The 21,708-nt window shown below is 41.1% G+C and overlaps 3 protein-coding genes across 6 annotated transcripts in view; 2 read left to right on the top strand and 1 right to left on the bottom strand.

Annotated features, from left to right (window-relative positions):
• The first annotated feature begins 590 nt into the window (after positions 1–590).
• The window catches only part of PYURF (PIGY upstream open reading frame), an 89,507-nt gene continuing 68,389 nt past the window's right edge, over positions 591–21,708 (top strand). For 2 of the 3 annotated variants that reach the window (XM_070452126.1, XM_070452125.1), the window contains exon 1: positions 591–890. In XM_070452126.1, the coding sequence (XP_070308227.1) occupies positions 688–890 (203 nt within the window). In that variant the 5' untranslated portion in view covers positions 591–687. Of the gene's footprint in view, positions 891–2,428; positions 2,667–21,708 lie in introns of those variants that run through there. The other variant, XM_020868998.2, reaches the window with a different exon arrangement.
• Positions 2,664–3,341, top strand: PIGY (phosphatidylinositol glycan anchor biosynthesis class Y). Its single transcript, XM_070452127.1, has one exon. It carries the CDS (start codon positions 2,664–2,666, stop codon positions 2,877–2,879), a length of 216 nt encoding a protein of 71 aa, XP_070308228.1. The 3' UTR covers positions 2,880–3,341.
• HERC5 (HECT and RLD domain containing E3 ubiquitin protein ligase 5) overlaps positions 6,980–21,708 on the bottom strand; it is a 46,882-nt gene continuing 32,153 nt past the window's right edge. For both annotated transcript variants that reach the window (XM_070452123.1, XM_020868995.2), the window contains 5 exons: positions 12,967–13,033; positions 11,960–12,030; positions 9,534–9,717; positions 9,342–9,444; positions 6,980–7,257 (listed from right to left, as the gene is read on the bottom strand). In XM_070452123.1, the coding sequence (XP_070308224.1) occupies positions 7,052–7,257; positions 9,342–9,444; positions 9,534–9,717; positions 11,960–12,030; positions 12,967–13,033 (631 nt within the window). In that variant the 3' untranslated portion in view covers positions 6,980–7,051. The remainder of the gene's footprint in view (positions 7,258–9,341; positions 9,445–9,533; positions 9,718–11,959; positions 12,031–12,966; positions 13,034–21,708) is intronic.

Here is a 21,708-nt window from a genome sequence, read left to right as displayed (position 1 = left end):
TCACCCATTTAACTAACAGACGCAGTTATGTAGACTTCTGGAAGTTTCCAAGCTCATTTATAGAAGCAGATTCGTTGTGCTACTGTTATGCCACTGACTTCAGGATGAGTTCCCCAGGGTAAGAATCTGGACAGCTTAGAGGTTAAAAAGGACTAAACCAATCTTTTCAGATTCTTATTTTTTTTTTTTTAATGAAAGAATTAAAAAAAAAAACCCCGAGGTTACAGGAAAATTGGTAAAGATTTACATTAAAACAAAGTAATGTTTTTAACATACCCAATATGACAGTGTGCTTGAAGCCCTATTTTGGTGATAACCGCGTAGGTCCAAGAGTAACACTGTGTGACTTTTGAGGTTCGGCCACTTGCTTCTTGGCAACCCTGTGACAGCCTCCGGTGAAAACTCAAGTCACCTCCACTTAAGCATTGGTTTTCTTTGTAATTTGCAAACGCGCAGCAACAGCTCCAAGTCTCGGGCGACTGTCAGCTACCAAGCGGTGTCGTGGGAAAAGCAGTCGCGGCCTCGGAACGCCCTCGGAACCAAAGCGCCGGTCTCCACCTGTCGGGGACGGCGTTTCCAGAGCACCGCGGGGCGGGGCCAGGACAGTGGGGCTGGATTCACTGGACTCGATCAGAGCTGCCCGGGTGGCCGAGGGCGCGCAGAGGCCTGGTCGCGAACTGGCAGACCATGCTGAGCGGAGTGTGCGGCCGGCTCGCGTCAGCGCTGCGAGGGACACGCGCGCCGCCGTCCGCGGTCGCCCTGAGGTGTGTGCACGCGTCCAGCTCGCGGCCGTCCGCAGATAAGAGCGAGAGGACGGAGAAACCGCCCCGCGCCTTCGACCAGGCCTTGTTGGAGTTTCTGGTGTGTCCGCTCTCCAAGAAGCCGCTCAGGTGAGATTCGCCCGCTGCGGGTTTTCCTTCGTGGCCTCAATCGAGGGGCGCGGACAGGTAGACCGCATGGCCGTTTACAGCCATTGAGGTCTTTCAGGTCACTCTGGGTATTCCTTGCTGCCATTTTTTGGACCTGGGCCCGCCAGCTCTCTAAATCTTCCCTCTGCGGGGGGAAGGGAGACAGGACACTGGAGGGGAACCGAGGCCTCCGAAGCCAAACCGCCGACTCGCAGGCTTGGGTCGAGGCGTATATAGGTTAGTCACTGGCTGCGCATTAGAATCGCCAGTTGCTACTGCTGTGTTCAGTTGTGTCCGACTCTGCGACCCTTTGGACTGTAACCACGCTCCTCTGCCTACGGAATTTTCTAGTCAAGAAGAGTGCAGGGGGTTACTATTTCCTCCTCCAGGGCATGTTCCCCACCGAGGGCTCGAACCCGTGAGTCCTGTCTCGCCTGCGTTGCTGGCAGATTTCCAGGCACCACCCAGGGCGGGGTGAATCGGAAGGCCTGGAGGCGGGGCCTAAGCCATTGTGTATTTTCTTAACGGGACCGCAGGTGTTTCTCACATAGAGCCAAGTTTATGAACTATTGGAAACCCAAGGCATTCCGATTTTTAAGCCAAGATGATGAAAAATGTAGTAGCTTCCAGATTCTTGGGGAAATGCCGTGTACGATCTTAAGGATGTAAACTACGTGTGCTGCCCTTTGGCTTTTAGTTCTCAACTAGCTGGTTTTTTTGGGTTTTTTCTTTTTAGGCCTTCTTAACCTTTAACCCAGAGTCTTGAGGATTAACAGCCATAGTGTGTCTCAGGCTACTAAAACTGAACATTCACAACACTAGTAAACACCGAAATGTTATCAGTAGCAGTCTTTGGGTGGTAGATTGCTAGTAATCTTTATTTCCATCTTTTTCATTTCTTTTTCTGAATATTTTTCATAATGAACATATTGCTCATTCAGTTTTCTTAAACGTTGAAATTACCATTTGATCTGCTTTTTGGCTAATTGTGTAAATAGCACACTCGCAGACCTAACATTCAGAAGTTTGCTCATTTTTGCCTTCTCTTTTTCAGACTTGTGATTTTGATTTTTCAGTGGTTTCCCTTTTAATGGGTCAATAAGGCTGCTCTATTAAGCATGTATTCTAAAACGAAGAAGTTGAAAGTTCCTCTAGTGTCTGTTCCAGTAATAAATTAATGGGGCTTGTTTGGGGTTGAAAAGAGTAATGAAGGGATATTTGGATGAAAAGGGCAAGATCTTTTCTGACTGGTATTTTAGAAGATTAAGGCATACCTTGAGGATAAAGTGAAAAAAGGAAATGAGAGAAACTGACTAAAATGGGAACAATTAAGAGATTTATTTTTCTAAGAGAAATAGTTCGATTGGCTATTACTGCTTTTAAAATGAAAAGCAGTCTAATTCTGCTTTTCTTGGATTAACTCCATGTTTAGAATTAGATAAATGTTACTGTTACTGAACATCAAGCTCTTCCACGCATTTTGTTTTCCATGATTCATTTTGGTTTTTTTTCCCCCTCAGATATGAAGCATCGACAAATGAATTGATTAATGAAGAGTTAGGCATAGCCTATCCAATTATTGATGGGATTCCTAATATGATACCACAGGCAGCTAGGATGACACATCAAAATAAGAAGCAAGAAGAAGTGGAGCAGCACTAGATCATACTTAAAAACACAACACACAACTAAATATTCTAAATACCACCTACCTTGTAAAAAGTCAGAGTGGCGGGTAATAAGTGGAGGAGAAGGATGTTTCTGTCTCTTCCTACGTTGACTGTCCTGATCCCACTGGTGTCTTTAGCAGGGCTGTTTTACTCAGCCTCTGTGGAAGAGGACTTCCCTCAGGGCTGCACTAGCACCACCAGTCTGTGCTTTTACAGTCTGCTCTTGCCAATCACCATACCTGTTTATGTGTTCTTCCACCTTTGGACTTGGATGGGTATTAAACTCTTCAGGCATAATTAACGAAGCCAGAGCCAAGATGGTATATCTAATGATATGCTTGAGTGCCTGTCTCTGAAAGCTCGTCTACATGGAAATACTGGAAACCGGAAAGATGCTTTGCCTAGGTTTCTGTCAGGGGTCTAGGTCTATGCGAGGCTTAAGCTGCAGAGGCATCTTTACTGTACTTTGGTTCTGCCCTTGTTTTTTGAAGGTTCTCATTTATACCTGGGGTATCAGAAGGAACATTTTAACAAAGTGTCTTGGAAATTAACAGCCCCAGCCATTTTGCTTGATGGCTTACCCATTCATAATTAAAAGTTACTATTTTGAAATTTTATGTTTAGATTCAAAGTCTTTGGTAATGTCACATGTTAATGATGACTAATTCCAAAGGAGCTATGTTGGAGTAGTTGTAGAGAAATGCATTTGAACTAATGTGATATAAAACTGTAATAAAATGGGAACTTCATGGACTTGCCAAAATTCTGAGTTTTAAAAATCACCATCATTTCTTTGGCATCAAATGCTTATATTAATTTTAATAAAATAATAAATAAAAAGAGATTGACACTTGCCATAAAGAAATTTGCAGTTTTGTGTTTTCTCCCCCTCCTTTGGTCACAAGAGTGTGATTCTAAGAAAGGGGAAATGTAAAATATTCTGAATTTCAAACTGTAGGCTATGTTTAGAGAGACACTTAACTACCCAAAGTAGAAAAATTTCCCAGGAAAGTATGTGCTTCTGGGGGTAGAGGTGGGGTTGAAAGACTTGAAAATAGCTGATTGTGTCCTAGAGTTAGTGTTATGCCTCACATTTCAGTTCATTTTCCTTCCATAGACCTATTTAGCAATACTAAGAGCATGAGCATTTGACATATTAATAGTCCTGACTTTCCAGAACTTTCAACAAGACTGATTAGTAACTGTTTCAGAGATGCAACATGTTTCAGTAGTTACCCCAAAGAAACCTAAGAAGTGAATATAACTTTGATTCTTAATAGAATCTTAAAGCAGTTTAACAGAAACTTTAGTGATTCTTCTCCTTCAAAAGAAAATTAAAATTAGTTTAGATGTGTTTTCTATTGTATAAATTCAATGTATATACTCTAGTACAAGTCTTGTTTTAAAAATTACTTTTATGGCAATATACAAATAACACAGAAGACTGAATGAGGGACCCATCACTTCTGGAAATGGTATTACTCTTTAATTTGCTCTAGGAGACAATCCTGATAAAGCAAGCACTGTATTCTAAAAAGTCAATTTTAGCTTTTTCAAGCTAAGCATTTTACCGTATTAGAGGAAACTGAGTAGCAAAGCCCTGGGGGACTACAGTATGAACTCCATCCTTTCACTAGTATTTAGTTAGCAATCATTTGTGTAGTACAAAGTATACGCTAGGTACAATTCTAAACATATTACATAAAATCTCATACTCTAAGGGGTAGGGTGGGTAATATAACAATTTTACAGATGAGGAAACTAAAGCACACAGATTAAATGGTTTAACCCAGAGTAATGGACAATAACTGAAGTTGAAACCACTCGGGAATGCAGTTTTGGTCTGTCTTCTGAATCACTATAACAGTACTGCTTTATTTTGAGCAAATTCATCCTTTCTATTTTCAGGAAAAATAGAATGAGGTATCAAAATGCTTGGATTCTAATACTTAGTCAAGCCTGATGACCTTTGTGTTTTCCTATGTATATTGTTGCAGTGTAAACCCATCATGGAAATACTGCTGATTCTTGCACTGATTGGAACTCTTCCCCACTCATTCCCACCCACAGCCCCAATAATTAGCTTACTTCGCAATGGCAGGGACCTCTTGCCTCCTCGGAGCCTCTTAGCAAGACTATGTTCCCTACTGTCCTCACTGCATCACTGACAGGGATCATCTTTAATACCTATGAATAAGCTCCTTACCACCAACTTTGTCAGTGGGGATTTTCCACCCTGAGGGAGCAAGAAAGGACTTGTCATGACCTACTTTACCTTTTCATTTTCTTCCATTCCTGCAGAGTGGACTTTTAAGGAAGCCTCTCTGAACAGATCCTGCCCATCTGTGACATGGAAATGATACCAACTTTCAGGCCTGGTAGGAGTTTTAAATGACGCAGGAAATACAAAATTACCTGTTACAGCCAAAAGCCATAGTAGATTCTCATTACTATGTGTAGTTACGGAGGGAAAGGCCTGTTCCCTTTTCTGTTTTGCCCAGCTTACTGAAATTCTCTTCAGAAGTGACTGCTGTTTTATGCACAAGCCACTAGGTGGCACTCTCGGCCAACTCACTGGCAGGTGTCTCAGGACACTGAGAGACTAGCTGGGACATTGAGCTAGATAGCCATATCCCACAAACTTAATTCACTCTCATGGCACGTGGACAGCCATGATAGCTGCAGTGAATCCTGATAAATGATGGGATAACTCATGCAGAGAGGGAGGTGGAACTGAAGGCAGGAGGTGAGGAAGCAGCAGCAGGGGTGGGGGTGGGATGAGACAAGGGTTCCAAGCAAAAGAAAAACCATGTGGCCTGTTGAGGAAACTGAGCTCGTCACAAATGACTAGAGCATGGTACACTGTATATACAAGGCCGTGGGGGGAGACCAGGAGGCACATCAGGTTGGATTTTCAAACTAGAATAACCGTATTAATAAAATTGGACATTATTGCTTGATTTTAAAATTGTTTTGCTATATGCAGCTGACAAACACTTCCTTGAAAAGGGGGAAAAAAGCACATGCAAATTTGCAGGGGGTTTGTGTGTATGGACCCCTAATGTGGCAAGTGCTCACATCTGTACTAATACTGTAGCCGCCAGTCACATGTAGACACTGAGCACTGGAAATGTGGCTAGTATGACTAAGGAATTGAATTTTAAATCTCAGTTAAGTAGCTACAAATTACTGGACAGCATAGCTCAACACTGTTTCTCCCATTACTACCAATGAAAGTTTTCTCTCTTCAACATTCAACAACTAAACCTCATCTACAGCAGGGAGTCCATCTTCTTCAACAGTACAGATCTACTTAGGTTTCTGCGTGTGTGCCAAGTGGCTTCAGCTGTGTCTCTTTGCGACCCTATGAGCTGTAGCCTGCCAGGCTCTTCCATCCATAGGATTCTCCAGGCAAGATACTGGAGTGGGTTGCCATGCCCTCTTCCAGGGCATCTTCCCGACCCAGGGATCAAACCCGTGTCTCCTTAGTCTTCTGCACTGGCAGGCAGCTTCTTTACCACTAGCGCCACCTGGGAAGCCCACCTAGGTTTCCAGCCTTACAGAAAGTTCTACTGAACAGTGTTGGTCTAGATACAAAGAGATCAGCTGAGAGAGGACTGCAGTGATGGGACAGGAGATGATAAGAGCCTAAACTAAAGCACTGGCAGTGGGCTTAGAGGAAGATGAAGAGCAGGAATTGTCAAAACCTGATTTTTTTAAATGTGCGGATGAATTAGAGGGAGGAAGGAAAGATGGTTGAAGGAGGTGTTAGTGGTACCATTTTAAGCTGCAGAATACAGGAAAAATGATCATATTCTTAAATGTTGAGATGAAGGAGCTGAGAAGTATGCAGGTAGACACAGGCTACGTAGGAAAAATGGCCGTGGTGCTGTATTGTCAGTTCCTGTCGGACAGAGAGAGATCTGGGTATAATCAGCATGGAAATAACTGATGCCACAGCAATAAGAAGGAATATGTGTAGAGTGAGAAAAGATGACTAGATGAGCACTTAAGGTCAAGAAGTATAAGAGAAGCATGCAAAAGAAATGGGAAAGCAGCCACGAAAAAGAAAGCCTAGCAGTTCATTAAGAGTTTTGAGGAGAAAGGAGTCAATAGTTTCAAATGTGATACATGTATTTAAGATAGAAATGTGCAAGTTTCCATTGAAATTCGAAACAAGAAAGTCATCCAGGTAACTAGAGCAGTTTGAGAGGGATAAGAACCACTTAAGCCCTGGACAAACTACCCAGACATTTATGAGAAACAACCCTTCTGTCTCAATGCACTGTGTTTCTCAATGCACTTGTTTTAACAGCCTAATCTATATCATTGCCAATACATTTTACAAGCACAAACAGGAATTCTGAAAAAGCAGGCAAACACAGTGAACAGTCAGCACGATTTCTCTGCTAATTCTCGAGTTAATTTTATTTCTGGAAGCATTCCCCAAGGGGTGCAGAGCGAGGCGGCGGCTCAGCGAAAGCCCCTGCTGCTGCTGATGGCCATCCGCAGCGCGGCCTCTACTCGCTCCATCGTGGAGTACTTAGGTAGGTAGAGGAGGCTGAAGCAGGTCTGCGCGCGCATGGGGTCTTTCTCGTTCAAGCTGGCAGGGCAGCAAAACGTTATCTTCATGTTCTTTAAGCCTTTTATTTGAATTCTGTCAGTTCCTGTGAGAAATACTAAAAAAAAGAAGACAAATGAGTGCTGTCTGCTTCACAGAAACCAAAATTTATACAGAGAAAATGTGTTGATTCAAAAACACTAACTGAGGGCCCATGTGCTTTGGACTGCACTGGGGACCACCGTTAGGACAAAGCCTGACACAGTCACCGCCCTCCAGCAGCTTACAGTCTGGCTGGGAGAAAGCTGCAAGTGGCAGGCACGAGGCCCGCTCTGGAACACACAGACGACGGAACTGTTTGGCTGAACAAAGATTTCCTGCAAAGCATCTTAAGACTGGAAAGGTGGGTTGGGTTTCTGGAGAAGTGTGAATACCTTTAAACATCCATGTTATCCAAAGAAAAAAAGAAGATAAATGTTTCTCAAAAATAAGTAAGGAAATTGAGTAAGACAATGAGAGAGGCAGTCATTTAAACAAGTCTCAGGAAAAGCATTCAGTTCAGTTCAGTCGCTCAGTCATGTCTGACTCTTTGTGACCCCATGGACTGCCGCACGCCAGGCTTCCCTGTCCATCACCAACTCCCAGAGTTTACTCAAACTCAATGTCCATAGAGTCAGTGATGCCATCCAACCATCTCATCTTCTGTTGTCCCCTTCTCCTCCTGCATTCAATCTTTCCCAGCATCAGGGTCTTTTCAAATGAATCAGTTCTTCCCATCAGGTGGCCAATGTATTGGAGTTTCAGCTGCAGCATCAGTCTTTCCAATGAATATTCAGGACAGATCTCCTTTAGGATGGACTGGCTGGACCTCCTTGCAGTCCAAGGGACTCTCAAAAACCTTCTCGAACATCACAGTTCAAAAAGCATCAATTCTTCGGCGCTCTGCTTTCTCTATAGTCCCAACTCTCACATCCATACATGACTACTGGAAAAACCAAACCTTTGACTAGACAGATCTTTGCTGGCAAAGTAATGTCTCTGCTTTTTAATAAGCTGTCTAGGTTGGCCACTGCTGAGTTTTCCAAATTTGCTGGCATATTGAGTGCAGCACTTTCACAGCATCATCTTTTAGGATTTGAAATAGCTTAACTGGAATTCCATCACATCCACTAGCTTTGTTCATAGTGATGCTTCCTAAGGCCCACTTGACTTCACATTCCAGGATGTCTGGCTCTAGGTGAGTGATCACACCATCGTGATTATCTGGGTCGTGAAGATCTTTTTTGTATAGTAGTTCTGTGTATTGTTGCCACCTCTTCTTAATATCTTCTGCTTCTGTTAGGTCCATACCACTTCTGTCCTTTATTGTGCCTGTTCTTGCATGAAATGTTCCCTTGGTATCTCTAATTTTCTTGAAGTGATCTCTAGTCTTTCCCATTCTATTGTTTTCCTCTATTTCTTTGCATTAATCACTTAGGAAGGCTTTCTTATCTCTCCTTGCTATTCTTTGGAGCTCTGCATTCAAATGGGTATATCTTTCCTTTTCTCCTTTGCCTTTCGCGTCTCTTCACAGCTATTTGTAAGGCCTCGTCAAACAACCATTTTGCCTTTTTGCGTTTCTTTTTCTTGGGGATGGTCTTGATCACTGCCTCCTATACAATGTCACGAACCTCTGTCCATAATTCTTCAGGCACTCTATCAGATCAAATCCCTTGAATCTATTTGGTCACTTCCACTATATAATCATAATGGATTTGATTTAGGTCACACCTGAACGGTCTAGTGGTTTTCCATACTTTGTTCAATTTCATCTAAATTTGGCAATAAGGAGTTCACGATCTGAAAAGCACCGAGTAGGCATAAAACAGATCAAAGTCTGAAGGTGAGTTAAAACTGTGAAGACAAGTGATGGTGTAGTTTGGCTTATCCCACGGGGCCTGGGTAACTGAATGATGATACAACTACAGAAGTCTCAATATTTAGCTCAAAGAAGCCAAATGTACAACAGGCAGAATTGAAAATGACAGGATAAAGATCTATATTAACTTTTTTTTTTATACTGGGACAACCTGGAATAAAGGACATTCCACTGGACTATGAATGACTCTGACTTTGCAGGCAAGTGATGCCTGTGAAGAACAAGATTTCCTTATTCCACAAAAAGGACACAGTGTACAGATTTCCTCCTGATGTAACACTCACCAAGGAATTTTTTCTTTTCCTCCAAAGTCAATTTGTGTAAAGCTTTCCAAAACATCACTATGGTGGGATGTGAACTGTCGTATCCATGTTCATAATGTGCATTCTATAGGAAAATGCAAAAAAAAAAAAAAATCAAGAAACAAACAAAATTTTAATTTTGTTTGGCATTATAATTTGGCATTTATGATGTACCTTTTCAAATGTTTCCCAGTCGTAATCTGTATTTCCGATAATCACATCCTTGAGTTCTTCGGGATGGAAAAATTCAATAATCTCCTTGTCACACACTTTGTAAAATCCTCTTTGGAACTCCTCATAAACTGCCTTTACAGAGATGTTGAAGATGTAATTGACATACTTAGAAACATAGTCTCTCCTTTAATGAAACAAAGAATGATTTCAGATTACAGCAATACTCCAAACAAAACCGGGGGAGGGGGTGAAAAGAATGATATAAATAAAGGAAGAGATGGTGACCTTGGGGTCTGCCTGGTGGCTGCTGCAGAACCTTCTCCTATAAATAAGGGGAAGATGGTCACCTGCACCACCGCCACACAGCTGCTGGTGTGCAGGGCCCTTATTCTCGAAGAAGGGTCCACAGTGCCACAAGGGGTTTAAGATCCACCAGTGTACTATTACCGGATAAAGCACAAGAGCTTTGGCAGCCCGGCAGGGCAGCGTCCCTTCACAGAGACCCCGGGCTGGCCTGGTTTGGAACTCTCCTCTTGGAGAAGCGCTGCTGTGGTGGTTGGAGCGCCCAGGTAATCGTTCCTGTCACCTCAACAGGCTGTGATAAGAAGCAGAGAGCATCGTGCCTTCTACCTGGGTACTATGAATTTTGCTGACACAAACGAAGTCCTCTATCTGGTGTTGAATAGATCTTAGGAACTGTACATCTTTCCCACATTAACCCTTGTGAGCAGCTGTCAACCTCCAGGAGTGGGAGGGAGGGGACTGTCTAGAAATTTGAGGCCAAAATCAATTAGATGGCCTTCACTTGGTCTTAACAAAAGGATTCTAATAAAATATTTTAGAGCAAAATACTACTACTAATAAAGAGCTAGTTGTTGGTCCCTCTTTAGTCACTAAATCGCGTTTCTTTGTAACCCTATGGACTGCAGCATGCCAGGCTTCCCTGTCCTTCATTATCTCCTAGAGTTTGCTCAAATTCATGTCCATTGAGTTGGTGATGCTATATAACCATCTCATCCTCTGTAGCCCCCCACCCCTTTCTCCTTTTGCCTTCAATCTTCCCCAGCATCAAGAAAGCTAGAACACCGAAAATTGGTTGCTTACCATGTACAACCAACTTTTAGAGCTGTGGTTTGGTTTTTTTTTAATATAGATTATCTAATTTAATCTTCATAAAACTGAGGCAGGTTCTTATGCATTTTGGTAATGAGGAAACAGACACAGTGCAAGTATGAGATTGCTTAAAGTCACATGGTTAAGAGAACTGATAGACTAGAAGAGAAAAAATTTGGAAGAATAAATTGTCCCTGCTATCTCTGGGGAATGGGCTTGGGAGACAGGAGAAATTTCCTCTTTTATACTCTTGTATTGTCTGAATTGGTCCAAGTGAGTAATTATTTGTGGTTAAATACAAAAAGGACATTTATATGTCTAGCTATGATGAAGTAGCTTGTAGCAAAGGTTCCCAGGGATAAACTAGAAAAAGCCAGGTAACAAATACAAAAGCTCCAGGCTTTCAAATCGAAGCCAATATTCAAACAGGCCTCTGGAGCAAGAGAGCACGGAGGCTCCCTGGGGTGAGCCCAGCACTTCACTTGAAGTTTCTGCCTTTGGGCACACTTGCCAATTCTTTCAGGGGAAGGGGCCAGGCAATCAATAATTCTATGGACAAAATTGAGGTATATTAATTAAATATTCCATGGAGCTAGAAATTTTCCATTTCTTGATCTGCATGCTTATAATTTTGAACTTTTCTATATAATTCAAAATGTTTTTAAATAAAGGTTTTAAAAATTAAAGAAAAACATTGGGCTTTAGGCCAGAATGCTCACTAGATATTTCTTTGCCACTAGGATGAACTATCAGGGGAATATTCTATGATCCCAAACTCTACGGCTTTAAATGGCATCCCATAAGGTAATGGGAAGTCAAGATACCACAGTAAGATTTAATAATATTAAACAAAACTAAGTGCCTGCTATGGACTGGGCACCACTGTGAACTAGGTACTGGACAGACAACAGTGAGCAAAACAGACCATGCTCTTGGCATCACACAGTTCCTAAGAGCTGGGGGAAACACTGGCAAGTAAAAATAAAGGCAGATAATGTGTGACATGAAAAGAAAAAGTAAAGCCAGGTAAGGGGATAAAGAGAGGTCAGAGGAATGATCCTAGACAGGACGATAAGAGAAGGTCTCTGCAAGAAAGCCATTTCCATCTCTGCCAGCAGCAAACTTGGAGGCACACACATGCAAACACCATGCACTGTTCCTCTGCCTTACTGGAAAATGGTCAAAAAGGAAAATTATAATGACAAGGAATTTTAAGAGCCCAGTGAAATAAACACAGTGTGCAAAAAGTCGGACACAATTAAGCGAGTAACACTTTCACTTTTCAGACAAAACAATTATTTCTTTATACTTACTTGTTAGCCTGGTCAACAATTATATGACTTCCATCAGGAATTAAGTCTACATCATTTTCATCCCAATGCACCTGTAACCACAAATGAACTCAGTAATCTCCAAGAGAATCCTCAACAATCTACTGTCAACAAAAACACGTTTGAGCATACCTCTTCTCAAGAATCTGTGGAAATGTGTATTTTTGTTATAAAAACCAGCAAGGTGGTAAAAAAAATTTACCACATTTATCACAGAGAATGAAAAATAAACTTTTTAAAAAACCTGAATTATCTATTTTAACTGATCCTACCAAATAAACTACTGGGAAAATTGCCACATCTCACTATTCACTTCACACAGTACAGACCCAGCACAGGAGATTTGCAAAACTGTCAAAAATTCCTCCCATCCTGGTATTTATGCCATGTGACTTTGCAATATCTCCCATCAAGAGGGGGCGTCTATTTCTTCAGCTCATGAATCTGAGTGCAGCAGTGTGAAGTATTTTGACCAGCAGGACCTGACAGGAGCAAAAGCTTGAAGCTGCGTGTTGGGGCTTGCCATCCCTCCTACTTTCTGTAACTCTTCACTCTGTGAAGAAGCCTCAGCTAGTCACTAGGACAGAGACGGCTGTTCCAGCTGCACCCGCTCAACCAACCAGCCTGCTAACCAACAGGTGTGGGAGCGAGGCCACTGTGGTCCACCCGGAACAGTCAAGTCAGGCCAGTCCAGAAAGCCCCAGAACTGTTTTTGCTGTTTTACACCACTAAGTTTAGGTGTTATCTGTTATTCAGTAAAATCTAACTGATAATACACCCAGCTCATGAAAAACAAGGAAAAAATACCTTTTGTACTACTCTAATTTATAGTTTGGTTTTTTATTAAAAGTATATAAATAGTCAACCCGATTATAAAGTCTATAAATTTATAGAGTATACAAGTATATAAAGCATATATATTTATAAGATATATAAGTAGTAAAATCAGATTAAATATGAGCTGTAATTTTATTTTTACTGTTACTTACATTAAAATGGATGTGAAATACTTCTTCTAAGTCATCTCCGTCATCATCCAGAAGTGTCTGCAAATTCCTAAAGAACAATCTTATTGTCAATAATGATGGCTAGATGCATCATCTAAATAAAATGTCAAGGGCATACCTGTTCTCAAGGTGGGAGGTCAGGTTTAGTTCACATCACTTGTTTCTGTATATTGACAGTCTAACTAGGGCCAGACCTCAGCCGAAAGTGTGAGGTTTGGAGGTTTATTTGTAATTCTGCAGGCTCCCCACCCAATTCCCAGCTCTCTTCCCTCCACCCTAACTACAGTGGTGTCAGATTAAGTACCACTAGAAACAACATAACTGGTACAGGTACAACATGGGAGAGCTTCGTTAACTCTTTCTAAAGGGATGCCTGTCATTGGGTAAGGCCTCTGGGAGGAGGTGCAATCAGTTGATTTTTCCCCTGCTAGATTTTATATTACTAAATTTTGCTAAAATCTGGGTGTTTTTTTTTTGGCCACACCATGCAGCTTGCGGCATTTCAGTTCCCCAACCAGGGATTGATCACAGGCCATGGCAGTAAAAGCTCCAAGTCCTAACTACTGGACCACCAAGGAATTCTCTAAAATTTTGGATCTTTTAAGTAGTATCATGATAAAAACAGACCATGTTTTATTGTGTTTTTTGAGGGCTGAGAGAGACTAATGGGAACTCAGCTGATAAAACTGGATTCCTCATAGGTTTGGTTCATGATGCTTTGTCACTATATGTCCATGGATGGCTTATTTGCTTATTTATGGGTTTGTTTATGAAGACTACTTCCCCAAACAAGAACTAAACCACTGCCAGTATCTTATATCTACATATAAAGGGTACATTTCTTATTTCACTTTTCTACCACCCTCAATGTGTTATACACTTATCTACAGTTTGAAGAACACCTTTTCTCTTTGCTAAGGTATCTCTTGATGAACAAAGAATTTCTTTCATCTTACTGCAGTTAATGTATCAATCTTTCCTGTAATGTTGGTATTTTTATGTCTTGCTTGAGAAACTGCAAGTGTGAAATAACTGTCCACATTTCCTTCATTTTTACATTCAATATTTAAGTCCTTAATCCACACAGAGTTGGTTTTGGTTCATGGCCCAAGGTATCTGCTCTCATTTTTTCCCCCAGATGCATTACTTGAAGAGTACTTCTATTCCGACTGATCTAATAAACTACCTCTGACAAAGTGCCATGTGTATATGGGTCAGGTTCCACACTCTCCCATCTCATTGGAAAGCCAGCACCAAAATCATACTGCCCTGATTAATACAGCTTTCTAATGATTCTTGATATCTGGTAGGCCAAGTTCCCCATCCTTATTCACCTTACAAATGATCTGTGGATATTCTTGGCCCCTTGTTCACCCATATAAACTTTAAATCAGCTGGTTGTTTTTTTTTTTTAAGCCTCCTAGGATTAAAATAGCAGTTTTACTGAGTACAGAGATCAGGGATTCTCAAACTGTAAACTACAACTTCTGGGAATCCCTGAGGCCTTTACTGGGCGGGTGGGGTAGGGTCTGCAAGGTCAAAACAAATATCATAATAATACTAAGATGTTACTTGCCTCCTCACATTCTGTCATGAGCACGGAGAACATGGGCACATGAGAACAGTTTTCCAGAGGTGATATGATAGCTAGCAAGTGTGAATTCCTATATTTGAAACTCTTTACTTTTAATTTCTACTATCATAAATACTGACAAGTTTACTTAATATAAGCAAAAGCTCTTCGAGGTCCTCTATTAATTTTTGAGAATCTTAAGACCTAAAAGTTTGAGAAATGCTAATATGGATTTAACAGTCTTTACTTAGTTCATCTATATGAAGTTATTTAGTTTAATAAGTCTTTTTAGACATAAGCAGGATTTAAGTCATTTTCAATGTTTTCAGTAAAAAATAATGACAAATTTACCTCTTTGCCAAATCTGGTGCTTTCAGTATTTTTTTCCTTATTAGTATATAAATATAATGATTAATAGTTGGGATTCTCGAGCTAGATAGCGTTCCACTCATGGTTCTATCACTACGGGGTCTGAGGCAAATTACCTAACTTTTCTCTGTTTCAGTTTCCTCATCTGTAAAATAGGGATAATAACAGAATCATACTACTGTTCTCATTCTTATCAAAATCTCCATAGTATTCCACTGCATAAATATATGAAAAATATTAATTCCCAGAAGGGAATGGCAATCCACTCCCGTGTGCTTGCCTGGAGAATCCCACGGAGAGTGGAGCCTGGCAGGCTGCAGTCCATGGGGCCACAGAGTTGGACATGACTGAGCAACAAACACTTTCACTTTCTTCACTTTACTAAGAACATTTAGGTAGTCTACGTATTATGAACTAATACAATGTGCACTAGCAGGCATACATCTTTGCATGATTGTGTATTTCTGAATGTGAAATGTCTAGAGGTACAACTGCTAGGTCAAAGTAGTCTCCCCTTATCCATGGTTTTGCTTTTTACAGTTTCAGTTATCTGTGGTCTACTGCACTTGAAAAATGTTAAATGGAAAATTCCAGAATTAAATAATTCATCAGTTTTAAATTGTAGGCCGTTCTGAGTAGCATGATGCAATGTCACACTGTCCCAGGATATGTGAATCATACCTTTGTACAGCATATCCCACCTGTTAGTCATTTAGTAGCTGCCTCGTGACCACTGTGGTATCACAGCCCTTGCATCCACGTAACTATTACTTAATTTCATAATGGCCGCAAAGAGCAAGAGTAATGATGATGGCAATTGGGATGTGCCAAAGAGAAACTGCAAAGTATACTTTTTAAGTGAAAAGTTGAAAGTTCTCAATTTAATGAGGAAAGAAAAAAATCATATCCTGAGGTTGCTACAATCTATGGTAAGAAAGAATCTTCTATCTGGGCAATTGTGAAGAACAAAGGAACTCATACTGGTTTTGCTGTTGCACCTCAAACTGCAGAGTTCTAGCCACAGTGCATGATAAAGCTGGTTAGGATGGAAAAGGCATTAGATTTGCACATAAGATATTTTGAAATATAGGAAGACTGCAGTCCACATTCATATAACTTTTATTACAGTTGTTGTTGTTCACTTGCTAAGTCATGTCTGACTCTTTGCGACCCTATGAACTGCAGCACACCAGACTTCCGTGTCCTTTACTATCTCCCAGTTCAGTTCAGTTCAGTCGTCAGTCGTGTCCGACTCTTTGCGACCCCATGAATCGCAGCACGCCAAGCCTCCCTGTCCATCACAAACTCCCAGAGTTTACTCAAACTCATGCCCATCGAGTCGGTGATGCCATCCAGCCATCTCATCCTCTGTCATCCCCTTCTCCTCCTGCCCCCAATCCCTCCCAGCATCAGGGTCTTTTCCAACAAGTCAACTCTTCACATGAGGTGGCCAAAGTATTGGAGTTTCAGCTTCAGCATCAGTCCTTCCAATGAACACCCAGGACGTGTCTCCTTTAGGATGGACTGGTTGGATCTCCTTGCAGTCTAAGGGACTCTCAAGAGTCTTCTCCAACACCATAGTTCAAAAGCATCAATTTTTCAGTGCTCAGCTTTCTTCACAGTCCAACTCTCACATCCATACGTGACCACTGGAAAATCCATAGTCTTGACCAGACGGACCATTGTTGGCAAAGTAATGTCTCTGCTTTTTTTTAATATGCTATCTAGGTTGGTCATAACTTTCCTTCCAAGGAGTGTCTTTTAATTTCATGGCTGCAGTCACCATCTGCAGTGATTTTGGAGCCCCCAAAAATAAAGTCTGACACTGTTTCCACTGTCTCCACATCTATTTCCCATGAGGTGATGGGACCAGATGCCATGATCTTAGTTTTCTGAATGTTGAGCTTTAAGTCAACTTTTTCACTCTCCTCTTTCACTTTCACCAAGAGGCTTTTAGTTCCTCTTCACTTTCTGCCATAAGGGTGGTGTCATCTGCCTATCTGAGATTATTGATATTTCTCCCAGCAATCTTGATTCCAGCTTGTGCTTCTTACAGCCCAGCATTTCTCATGATGTACTCTGCATATAAGTTAAATAAGCAGGATGACAATTACAGCCTTGACGTACTCCTTTTCCTATTTGGAACCAGTCTATTGTTCCATGTCCAGTTCTAAGTGTTGCTTCCTGACCTGCATACAGGTTTCTCAAGAGGCAGGTCAGGTGGTCTGGTATTCCCATCTCCTTCAGAATTTTCCACAGTTTTTGTGATCCACATAGTCGAAGGCTTTGGCGTAGTCAATAAAGCAGAAATAGATGTTTTTCTGGAACTCTCTTGCTTTTTTGATGATCCAGCGGATGTTGGCAATTGGATCTCTGGTTCCTCTGCCTTTTCTTAAAACCAGCTTGAGCATCTGGAAGTTCTCGGTTCACGTATTGCTGAAGCCTGGCTTGGAGAATTTTGAGCATTACTTTATTAGCCTGTGAGATGAGTGCAATTGTGCAGTAGTTTGAGCATTCTTTGGCATTGCCTTTCTTTGGGATTGGAATGAAAACTGACCTTTACCAGTCCTGTGGCCACTGCTGAGTTTTCCAAATTTGCTGGCATATTGAGTGCAGCACTTTCACAGCATCATCTTTCAAGATTTGAAATAGCTCAACTGGAATTCCATCACATCCACTAGCTTTGTTTGGAGTGATGCTTTCCAAGGCCCACTTGACTTCACATTCCAGGATGTCTGGCTCTAGGTGAGCGATCACACCATTGTGATTTTCTGGGTCGTGAAGATCTTTTTTGTACAGTTCTTCTGTGTATTCTTGCCGCCTCTTCTTAGTATCTTCTGCTTCTGTTAGGTCCATACCATTTCTGTCCTTTATTGAGCCCATTTTTGCATGAAATGTTCCCTTGGTATCTCTAATTTTCTTGAAGAGATCTCTAGTCTTTCCCATTCTGTTGTTTTCCTCTATTTCTTTGCATTGATCACTGAGGAAGGCTTTCTTATCTCTCCTGGTTATTCTTTGGAACTCTGCATTCAAATGTGAATATCTTTCCTTTTCTCCTTTGCTTTTCACTTCTCTTCATTTCACAGCTATTTGTAAGGCCTCCTCAGACAACCATTTTGCCTTTTTGCATTTCTTTTCCATCTCCCAGAGTTTGCTCAAATTCATGTCCATTGAGTTCATGATGCTATCTAACCATCTCATCCTTGGCTGCCCCCTTCTCCTGCCTTCAATCTTTCCCAGCATCAGGGTCTTTTCCAATGGGTCAGTTCTTCACATCAGGTGGCCTAAGTACTGGAGTTTCAGCTTCAGCATCAGTCCTTCCGATGAATATACAGGGTTGATTTCCTTTAAGACTGACTGGTTTGATCTCCTTGCAGTCCAAGGGACATTCAAGAGTCTCCTCTAGCACCACAATTCAAAAGCATCAGTTCTTCAGTGCTTAGCCTTCTTTATGATCCAACTCTCACATTCATACATGACTACTGAAAAAAGCATAGCTTTGACTATATAGAGACCTTTGTCAGCAAAATGATGTCTCTGCTTTTTAATACACTGTCGAAGTCTGTCATAGTGTTTCTTCCAAGGAGCAAGTGTCTTTTAATTTCATGGCTGCAGTCACCATCTACAGTGATTTTGGAGCCCAAGAAAATGAAATCTGTCACTGCTCTCACTTTTCCCCCTTTTATTTGCCATGAAGTGATGGGACCAGATACCATGATTTTCATTTTTGAATGTTGAGTTTTAAGTCAGCTTTTTCACCCCATCAAAAGCTTCTTTAGTTCCTTTTCACTTTCTGCTATTAAAGTGGTATTATATGTATATCTGAGGTTGTTGATATTTATCCCAACAATCTTGATTCCAGCCTGTAATTCATCCAGCCTGGCATTTCGCATGATGTACTCCACATATAAGTGAAATAAACAGGGTGACAATATACAGCCTTGTCTTATTCCTTTCCTAATTTTGAACCAGTTAGTTGTTCTATGTCCAATTCTAACTGTTGCTTCTTAGCCTGCATACAGGTTTCTCCGGAAACAGGTAAGGTGGTCTGGTATTCCCATCTCTTTAAGGGTCTCCCACAGTTTGCTATGATCCACAAAGTCGAAGGCTTTAGCATAGTCAATGAAACAGAGATAGACATTTCTCTGGAATTCCCTTGCTTTCTTTATGATCCAATGAATGTTGGCAATTTGATCTCTGGTTCCTCTGCTTTTTCTAAATCCAACTTGTACATCTAGAAGTTCTCAATTCACAAAGTGCTAAAGCCTAGCTTGAACAATTTTGAGCATAACTTTACTAGCATGTGAAATGAGTGCAACTATAGTTTGAACATTCTTTGGTATTGCCCTTCTTTGGGATTAGAATTAAAACTGATCTTTTCCAGTCCTGTGGCCACTGTTGAGTTAAAAATTCACTGACATACTGAGTGTAGCACTATAATAGTATCATCTTTTAGGATGTTAAACAGCTCAGCTGGGATTCTATCACTTCTGCTAGCTTTGTTCACAGTAGTGCTTCCTAAGGACCACTTGACTTCACACTCCAGAATGTCTGGCTCTAGGTAAGTGATCACACCATCATTATCCAGGTCGTTAAGACACTTTTTGTACAGTTCTTCTGTGTACTCTTGGCACCTCTTCTTAATCTCTTCTGTTTCTATGAGCTCCTTACCATATCTGTCCTTTATTGGGCCCATCCTTGCATGAAATATTCCTTGGTGTCTCCAATTTTCTTAAAGAGATCTCTAGTCTTTCCCATTCTATTGTTGTTCTCTATTTTTTTTTTTTAAAACAGGTCTTCTTATCTCTCCTTACTATTCTCTGGAACTCTGCATTCAGTTGAGTATATTTTCCCTTTCTCCCTTCCTTTTCATTTCTCTTCTTTCCTCAGCTATTTCTAAATCTCCCTCAGACAACCTTTCCGCCTTTTGGCAGTTCTATTTCTTTGGAATGGTTTTGGTCACTGCCTCTCGTACAGTATTACAAACCTCTGTCCATGGTTCTTCAGGCACTTTGTCAACCAGATCTTATCCCTTCAATCTATTCATCACTTCCACTGTATAATCTTTTTTTTTCCCCACTGTATAATCTTAAGGGATTTTATTTAGGTCATACCTGAATGGCCTAGTGGTTTTCCCTACTTTCTTCAATTTAAGCCTGAAATTTTGTAATCATGAGCTGATGATCTGAACTACAGCCAGCTCTAGGTCTTGTTTTTACTGACTGTATATAAGAGCTTCTCTTATCTTCAGTTGCAAATAATATAATCAATCTGATTTCAGTATTGACTATCTGGTGATATCAATGTGTAAAGTCATCTCTTATGCTGTTGGAAAAGAGTGTTTGCTATGACCAGGGTGTTCTCCTAACAAAACTCTGTTAGCCTTTGCCCTGCATCATTTTGTACTCCAAGGTCAAACTTCCCTGTTATTCCAGTTCTCTCTTGACTTCCCTATCTTTGCGTTCCAATCCTCTATGATGAAAAGGACATCTTTTTTTGGTGTTAGTTCTAGAAGGTCTTGTAGGTCTTCATAGAACTGGTCAACTTTAACTTTCTCAGCATAAGCAGTTAGGGTATAGACTTGGAATACTGTGATGCTGAATGGTTTGCTTTGGAAAAGAATCGAGATCATTCTGTCATTTTTGAGACTGCACCCAAGTACCGCATTTCAGACTCTTGTTGACTATGAGGGCCACTTCATTTCTTCTAAGGAATTCTTCCCCACAATAGCAGATATAATGGTCATCTAAAATAAATTCACACATTCCCATCCATTTAGTTCACTGATTCCCAAGATGCTGATGTTCACTCTTGCCATCTCCTGCTTGACCACGTACCATTTATGTTGATTCATGGACCTAACATTCCAGGTTCCTGTGCAATACTGTTCCTTACAGCATTAGACTTTAATTTCACCGCCAGACACATCCACAACTGAGAGTCGTTTCCACTTTGGCTCAGCCTCTTCATTCTTTCTGCAGTTATTAGTAACTGCCCTCCATTCTTCACCAGTAGCATATTGGACACCTTCCAATCTGGGGGGCTCATCTTCCAGTGTCGTATCTTTGCCTTTTCATACTGTTCATGGGGGTTCTCACAGCGAATACTGGAGTAATTTGCCATTCCCTCCTCCAGTGGACCACATTTTGTCAGAACTCTCCACTATGACCCATCCATCCTGGGTGGCCCTGCAAGGCATGGCTCATAGCTTCATGGACTTATACAAGCCTCTTTGCCACAAGGCTGTGATCCATGAAGGGATATTGTTACAATTGTCCTATTTTATTATTTGTTATTGCTGCTATCATAGTGTGCCAAATTTACAAATTTTTTATCATAAGTAATAGGTATGAATATGAAAAAAACATGTATGTATAGGAAAAAACATGGTGTGTGTGTGTATCTACATGTATATGTGTGTACATTATCCATGGTTGCAGGCATCCACTTGGGGGCCTGGAATGCATCTCCTGCAAACAAAGGGGGACTACTGGTACTGCCACAGTATTCTCTGAAAAGGAGTTACCACTTTACACTTCCACTAACAATTCCCAAAATCAGAGTGAACCTTTTCCCAAATCCTTGCTGATACTATACAGCATCAGTATTTCCAAACTCTGCCAATGTGAAATCACATTAGCCTCTCATTTTAGTATGTATTCTATGGTCACTAGGGAGACTGATCATCTTTTTAAAAAAAATTTTTGGACATGCCGCACAGCATGTGGGATCTTAGTTCCTGGACCACAGATCAAACCAGCACCCCTCTGCATTGGAAGCGT

Source organism: Odocoileus virginianus, chromosome 21 (assembly GCF_023699985.2).
Source record: "Odocoileus virginianus isolate 20LAN1187 ecotype Illinois chromosome 21, Ovbor_1.2, whole genome shotgun sequence".
Lineage (NCBI taxonomy): Eukaryota > Metazoa > Chordata > Mammalia > Artiodactyla > Cervidae > Odocoileus > Odocoileus virginianus.
Note: the sequence above shows the minus strand (reverse complement) of the source record. Positions and strands in the feature narration are given on the sequence as shown.